General features: G+C 36.3%; 1 protein-coding gene across 1 annotated transcript in view; it reads right to left on the reverse strand.

Moving 5' to 3' along the window:
- LOC129242239 (putative uncharacterized protein DDB_G0274435) overlaps positions 1–8,677 on the reverse strand; it is a 40,724-nt gene extending 32,047 nt beyond the window's left edge. The window contains exons 1-2 of the mRNA XM_054878795.1: positions 8,671–8,677; positions 7,992–8,411 (exon numbers count right to left, since the gene is read on the reverse strand). Coding sequence (XP_054734770.1) covers positions 7,992–8,411; positions 8,671–8,677 — 427 coding nt within the window. The remainder of the gene's footprint in view (positions 1–7,991; positions 8,412–8,670) is intronic.
- Between the last annotated feature and the right edge of the window lie 358 nt (positions 8,678–9,035).

Below are 9,035 nucleotides of genomic sequence, written 5' to 3' on the forward strand. Positions count from 1 at the left end.
TCTCTAATCAATTGATTGCCTTTTCATGCGTATTGTTTAAATTACGCGCAACAACAACAAAACAAGCATAAGGCACATATCTGAACATATAAACAAATACTTGGATATGCAATCACATACATGTGACTGTGGATGGGTACAACAAATTCAGTCAAATGGACACTAAACTCAAATTGCTAGTCCCTCGTGTCCTCTAGCGTCTCACAGAGTAACTATAAATAGGCATTTCCTTTGTGCATAGGCGATGTCCTGCAAGTTTGTTTATTTATTTGTGTGCTTGTGCGTTTATGTGCATTTTACAGTGCAAATTTCCGCCGAGATTCTCAATTTGGATAATCTTAAATGACAATGTAAATATTGGCAATAGGAAAATTCGTTGCGGCCATTGGCAGAAAAGGCCGACATGTGGAAATTAACGGAGGGGTTTTATGGGCCCATGCGTATGTTTATTTAACTGTGCAAGTCTATGTGTCTGTGCGTTTGTAGAAATTACATGAAGAAACAACTGACAAGCGCCTGCACCCTCAGTCATGGGCGAGCATCGCTGGACGGTGTAGTTCATTTGCGCCCCAACAGTTGAGTTTATTTGCCCATCTACTTCCTTTGAAATATGTCTGTCTGGCTTTTGACCCACAGCCCATACATTTGTTATTTGCAGCATTGCGGAGGTGTATTTCATGTATGTGGCAGTGTCATCTGCCTGTTATCTGCTTATTTGCATTGCATTGCAAATTTAGAAAATTCGCAAAATGTTTCTTTCCTACCCCGGCAATTTTCTTTCCTACCCCGGCAATTAGCTTTTCTGTAAATTTTGTACCAACGCATATCTGTCTAGAGAACAGCGCATAGAGCGTCCTGGCTGTACTTTATGCATACTGATATTATATTTTTATCGCCTATAAATAAATTTCTCCTTTTTTATTATCCTTGTTTCCTGTCTGAATTTAATTGAGGGTCGACATGTTAAGGATTTCTTTCGCTTCACTCAATAATCGGAATCGAATATCATTGAGTAAGAGTTCCACTTAGTATATATTGATAAGGTCTTACACCTGCAATCCAGCACTCTTGTTTTTTAGATACTACACGGCTTGCAATTCTCTAAATGTTTATTCAACACAGCTCGGTTTATTAGCATTTGTCGCATTTTGTCGCCACAATATAAATATCTAGCAAGGGTCACTGCAAAGGCAAAGGGTACTTAGGTTAGGTTAAGATAAATGGCTACTCTTACGAGGGGCGCATTTGGACAAGAATTCAAAATTTGTACGCTATGATACCATACAGGAGGAGGGGAGGAGGAAAAGGAAAGAAACCAGACTGGTGGAAAGAAGTAACAAAAAGGCTTTGGATTAGTGGATGACGACCAGCAGTGGGGATTTACGTTCGTATTAACCGCTTCAAGCTACTGATAAATTTCACCAGAGGTGTGATATTTAAACCCGCAATATCCGTAAGTGGAGCGAAAAAGTGAAAGCTCTAAACCTTTGTCCGACGAGAGCAGGGTACCTGAGAAGTAGGTGCTGAGATGATTCCACCTAGTCCTCCACACAGTTTCTTCAGAAAGAAATTGACGTAATCCCAAGTCTCACCGCATGGACACCTAACAGACAATGTCCGGTAAGAATACCTACCAAATTTGAGAGCTGCGGCTTTGTTAGTCTTGGAAGGTTTCTCGAGCAGCCCTGATCTACCCGTGCCAGAAGGCTTGCACGACTTTTTTGCGCACTAGCTCAGCGCTCGCTTAGTTGACATGAGGACCATCTTTCCAGTAGCAAACCACAGGTGGTCAAAGCTGACCAGTGTTCTCTGCCTAGTCAGTTCAACTGCCCAGCAGTTTCCCTCTATGCCGTTGTGGCCGGGAACCAAATGTGCCCAATATCGAAGTACTCGGATGCAATCGGGAGAGAAGTCAGGCATTCCACGACTAATTTCGAACGCACAAACAACGAGCTCAAGGCCCTAATTGCCGCTTGGCTGTCGAAGTAGATATTTAAATCCTTTACAGTAATTGCGTAAGCAAACAACCAATCCACTGATTCCTTAATAGCGACTACTTCCGCTTGGAAAATACTACAACAGTTCGGAAGCCTAAATATGAGCTTGATGAGGAGCTCCTCGCATGCCCTACCTCCAAATGATACACCCCGCTCACTCTTTCCTTGATGGGATATGAGTGGAAAAAGTTGCTCTCAGATCTAGAGCGGGTGCACAATGATCCAGCACCATGGGGATGAACACAAAGTTTTTAAGAATACGAAAGTGTCTGTAGCTTAAGTCTAACTTATGGACCGAATACCTCAAACTGATTGCGGCGAATGCAGCGGCAATTTTTTTTTTTTTTTTGGAATGTCTACGGTTGCTATATTCGGCATAGCGTTGAGCGCTGGAGTAGGAGTGGTTCGAATCGGCCCACTGATTCCAACAAGGCAAGGCCGTTGGACCCACTCCAGCTTCTTAACTGATGTCACCTTTTCCAGCGAGTTCCACAATACATACATGGACTTCCTACAAATAAACTGGTTTTATAATTGTGTATAAAAAGGTACTTAAACTCTAAGGAACGATTTTCAATAGGTACACCCGAGCTTCGACAATGCGCAGAAGCCACATACCATCGTTCAATCCAGAAATTTCAAATCAACGTATAAAGAATAGATGAAGGAGTGAATATACCATTTGGGAATATTTTTAGCGTTTGATAGATTGTACAAGAAAATTCAAGACACCTCATTCCAGGCGGGGTGCAAGGCTGGCCCTGCCTTTTTGACGGAAATCTTCTTAAGTAATGAGGCTAATTTTTAAATGGATTCGTAAAGTAATGGAATAGTCACAAAATGTGCTACACCCTGAAAAACGCACTGGCTCAGCATTTCTTAAAAGATGCGCAAGTGGAATCTGACGGATATCGGATTCTTGTGGACTGTGACAGGTATTTTAGATCTCACCAATATGTGATTCCAATGGACTAGCGCCACTTACTGTATTGCATAGAAACATTGAATTTATTGGACTAGAAGTTCGAGGAAACTGGACTCTGAGTTTGTGTGAATTAACGCCGCTCAACTATTTTTTGAGATGCTACGTGGGCCTTTTGGTTAGATAATTTTGAGTCCTCAGTTCCGGTTTACCCAAAATCTTTCAATTGCTATACTCTACAAGAAAATCACACCATCAAAGGGCAGCGAAAGTCCCCAACACACACTTTGCGTTTTCTGGCCAACGAGTCCGAAGGGATCGCATAAATTCAAAATAGTGTAGCTGGCATCTGCAAAGTTCGTTTCCACAAACAGGATCATCTGCATGATAAGCATCAAACATTAACACCAACACGCACATTGCTTACACAAGCAGCCTCTTCTACATGCAACAACAGTATAATCGTAAGGCATACGATTTTATGATGTGTCATTGAGCTGTTGCGCGTTGCAAGAACAGAAATCACAGGCACTGCCAACAAGTGTTGTTGCAATGCATTATACAAAAGTCACGTGCGTGTATGCGTCTGTGTGCATTGCTTCTGCTGGAATGCGAAGCAAGTAGAACATAAAAATACAGCGCAACTTTCGCTTGCAACAGCGCATAGGCGGCATAATCCAGTTGCCAACACAAACACCCACGCTGTTATCTTCAGTGTATGTTTTTGGCTGTGAGTGCGCCAGTTGGCAGCAGGCTGTCGTGCTCTGTTGCAACAAGCGATTTGTTGCACGCCGCAAGGATAATCACACTTTTAATCGTGATTTAAGTTTATTGCAAGCAAGACTTGCCACAAGCATTCACACAGTCAGCTAGGCGATGCAGAGCCTTACGCTTCGCTGTCAGACACATACATACGCGTGGTTGTGCATGTGTGTTTTTTTTTTACTTTTTTATATCCTTTTTCTTTTCTTTACCGTCTTAACCTCTTTACACTGGCTTCCTTATACTCGCTTCTCTGTGTTGTATTTGTATTGCTTGCTGACTTGCTGCTTGTTAAATTGTCTGCAGTTCAGGCTTTTATACACAGTTTATTCTTCCTCGCTCCCTTCCCTGTCTCTTTGGTATCTCTGTTGAAATTTTTATTTCACTGTTGCTCCTCAGCGTCTTCAAAGTCGCTCGCTGGCACCATCGGCTTCATCATCACCGCTGATGTTGCTGCTGCCATAGCTGACTGCCTCAATGTGGCAATTGCACTTGGCCACATTTTATGGTCAGTCTCGCCTTTGCAGTTATCCGCAACACTCTTGCCCCCAGTGGTGTGATTTGTTGTTAATGCCACTGTCGGCCAGCTACTTGGCTGCCTCTTTGAATAGCTCGGCTGCCATAATTTTTTTATATCCAACGCTGATTGCCGTTGTTAGTAGTACTTCTCGGGCATTTGCCCACCTGAGTTTCTTGCGTCTGGTTGCTCCAATTGTTATCCCACTGTTGTCCACTTTTGTTATCCCTTTATTGCTGTCCTTTCTAATTCAGCCGACACTAAACTATGCTAGGAATGGCTAAATATGGTAGTGAGGGTACTTTCTAGGGGAAAGATTCTTTTAATCTGCCCACTCCAGGTTTTCTTCACATTTAATTGCATTATGATTTAGGGTTTAATTTAACTTCTTGTCAATGCTGCACATATTTCAGTCTCATTTTGCGGTTAAAGTTGCTAAGGGGAATATTTAATTTTTAGAGGAAAAAAACCCATGAAAGCTGTTGGCCACTAATCACACCCCGAAAGTGACAGCCCAAAAAAAGACAAGGAACTTAAAATATAAAACATGAAACATAAAACATAAAACATAAACATGAGACATAAAACTTAACGTATAAGACATAAAATATTATACAAACATAAAAAATAAAACATGAGACATAAGACATAAGACATAAGACATAAGACATAAGACATAAGGCATAAGACATAAGACATAAGACATAAGACATAAGACATAAGACATAAGACATAAGACATAAGACATAAGACATAAGACATAAGACATAAGACATAAGACATAAGACATAAGACATAAGACATAAGACATAAGACATAAGACATAAGACATAAGACATAAGACATAAGACATAAGACATAAGACATAAGACATAAGACATAAGACATAAGACATAAGACATAAGACATAAGACATAAGACATAAGACATAAGACATAAGACATAAGACATAAGACATAAGACACAAGACATAAGACATAAGACATAAGACATAAGACATAAGACATAAGACATAAGACATAAGACATAAGACATAAGACATAAGACATAAGACATAAGACATAAGACATAAGACATAACACATAAGACATAAGATATAAGACATAAGACATAAGACATAAGACATAAGACATAACACATAAGACATAAGACATAAGACATAAGACATAAGACATAACCACATAAGACATAAGACATAAGACATAAGACATAAGACATAAGACATAAGACATAAGACATAAGACATAAGACATAAGACATAAGACATAAGACATAAGACATAAGACATAAGACATAAGACATAAGACATAAGACATAAGACATAAGACATAAGACATAAGACATAAGACATAAGACATAAGACATAAGACATAAGACATAAGACATAAGACATAAGACATAAGACATAAGACATAAGACATAAGACATAAGACATAAGACATAAGACATAAGACATAAGACATAAGACATAAGACATAAGACATAAGACATAAGACATAAGACATAAGACATAAGACATAAGACATAAGACATAAGACATAAGACATAAGACATAAGACATAAGACATAAGACATAAGACATAAGACATAAGACATAAGACATAAGACATAAGACATAAGACATAAGACATAAGACATAAGACATAAGACATAAGACATAAGACATAAGACATAAGACATAAGACATAAGACATAAGACATAAGACATAAGACATAAGACATAAGACATAAGACATAAGACATAAGACATAAGACATAAGACATAAGACATAAGACATAAGACATAAGACATAAGACATAAGACATAAGACATAAGACATAAGACATAAGACATAAGACATAAGACATAAGACATAAGACATAAGACATAAGACATAAGACATAAGACATAAGACATAAGACATAAGACATAAGACATAAGACATAAGACATAAGACATAAGACATAAGACATAAGACATAAGACATAAGACATAAGACATAAGACATAAGACATAAGACATAAGACATAAGACATAAGACATAAGACATAAGACATAAGACATAAGACATAAGACATAAGACATAAGACATAAGACATAAGACATAAGACATAAGACATAAGACATAAGACATAAGACATAAGACATAAGACATAAGACATAAGACATAAGACATAAGACATAAGACATAAGACATAAGACATAAGACATAAGACATAAGACATAAGACATAAGACATAAGACATAAGACATAAGACATAAGACATAAGACATAAGACATAAGACATAAGACATAAGACATAAGACATAAGACATAAGACATAAGACATAAGACATAAGACATAAGACATAAGACATAAGACATAAGACATAAGACATAAGACATAAGACATAAGACATAAGACATAAGACATAAGACATAAGACATAAGACATAAGACATAAGACATAAGACATAAGACATAAGACATAAGACATAAGACATAAGACATAAGACATAAGACATAAGACATAAGACATAAGACATAAGACATAAGACATAAGACATAAGACATAAGACATAAGACATAAGACATAAGACATAAGACATAAGACATAAGACATAAGACATAAGACATAAGACATAAGACATAAGACATAAGACATAAGACATAAGTCATAAGACATAAGACATAAGACATAAGACATAAGACATAAGACATAAGACATAAGACATAAGACATAAGACATAAGACAAAGACATAAGACATAAGACATAAGACATAAGACATAAGACATAAGACATAAGACATAAGACATAAGACATAAGACATAAGACATAAGACATAAGACATAAGACATAAGACATAAGACATAAGACATAAGACATAAGACATAAGACATAAGACATAAGACATAAGACATAAGACATAAGACATAAGACATAAGACATAAGACATAAGACATAAGACATAAGACATAAGACATAAGACATAAGACATAAGACATAAGACATAAGGCAAGTGTTTACGAAATTTTATCGAAATATTTTTGAATTTTTTTCTTACTGAAATTATCGAATTAAGCGTATATAATAAACATCTAAAAATATAGCAATAGCTTGTTGCAAATTTCTCTTTCCTAAAAGCGAATTGACTTCATTCACAAATTTTAAAATGGAGAAAGGAACAGAAATCAATTTGCTAAATTATTTGTCTGGGTTTTTGTTCGCTTGGGTTTCCGAGTTGTGAAGAATTTCGAGATATTTTTACAACTCAAACTTGAAGTATACATAATTCTTCAACTGGATTGTTTATTTTTTTTTTTTAATTCAGTGGCAGAAACTGATTTAATTTATATACAAAATTTCCAGAAAAAACTAAAAAATGATATATAGCATAGGTACGTCCACTGTTTTCCTTAGAGATATTGACCCGAAAATTTTAGTTTTTCGTCAGTTTCCTGTCACCATACTTTTTTGCCCTTGGTCATTAAAATCGTGTCAATAATGCATTACTCTTACTCTTACATTCTTAAAACCAGAAACTTCTTATCTAAAAGCATTTGCCATAATTAAATTTTCCTTTTGAAATTTTAGCATATTTTGTTTAGAATCAGAATCTTTTTGACACATGAAAACTCAAAGATTATCAATATATTCGAGATGCTAGCCCGAAGTTTTTAATTTTTTCAAACATATGTCGTTCTCAAAAATAATCAAACATCTAAATTTATAACATACAATGTGCACTTTTTCTCCAAAAATTTTAAATATAATACTTACCCGAAATTCAATCAAAAATAAAAAGTGTTGAAAAAAATTTCAAGATCCTACCTTTGTTATGACTGGTGAAGGTGCTGTTCTCTGCCTCCAAGACGTTGCTCAATTGCTGTTGTTGTTGCTGCTGTAGTTGAAACTGCTGATGTTGCTGTAGTTGTTGTTGCTGCAGTTGCTGCTGATGTTGAAGTTCAGTGGAGGCTGTTGGTGGGTAATCGTATTGATTGGCACCGCTATTTCCAACACCTCCCACAACGCCGCTGGCGATAGATTTATACAACAATTGTTGTTGTTGTTGCTGCTGTAAACGATGAGTTTGCTGTTGTTGTTGTTGGTTTGGTGTGCTTGTTGGTGCTGATGGTGGTATGTAAGGATTATTGTAAATGTTACGCACGTCACTCTGGCTTTGCTGTTGCGATTGTTGTTGTTGCTGTGCATGCGTATTAAAACCATTCACCGTAAAATGACGCGATTTACCTACAAAAAAAACAGTAAGGAATGGGAGTTAGTCAGAAAATTGTAGTAAAAATTTGTTATTGTGATTAACTTTTGTAGTTGGGATTGTTTTCGCTTGTATGAATTATTTTGTTTAATTTTTAATTAAGATTGCACGTTTCGCTTATGAAATTTAGACGCTGATTATTTTTTAAAACAAAAAGCACAAGAAAAGTTGTTTAATATATTAAATCAAAATGGCAACTTTTTGTCAACAAAAGAGAGATGTGATAAAAAATACCGTTCATTGTGAGTTCCATAAAAAATGAGAAAAAAGGAAACTCAGCAGCATCTAAAGTATCTCTTTCAAATTCACTCAAGCTTAAATGATTACATTTTTATTTAAAGTAAAATTTTTCTTTTAAGTAAAACTGAACAGTTTCTTGCCTTTCTCAAAAGTCGAGTCTAGAATCTCAGGATTTACTCCATCGAATTTAGAAGCAGGCGCTGGCAGAAACCGAGTTTTGTGCCCATTCAAATTTAAGACTAAATAGTTGGAAAATATAAAATAAATTGTGAAATTTTGTACTAGTTCCCATCTGTCGAATTTAGTACTAAATCCAAACTCTAAAAAAGAAATACAGCGCAGAATAATTTGAACCATGT

This window comes from Anastrepha obliqua, chromosome 3 (genome assembly GCF_027943255.1).
Source record: "Anastrepha obliqua isolate idAnaObli1 chromosome 3, idAnaObli1_1.0, whole genome shotgun sequence".
NCBI classification, from domain to species: domain Eukaryota; kingdom Metazoa; phylum Arthropoda; class Insecta; order Diptera; family Tephritidae; genus Anastrepha; species Anastrepha obliqua.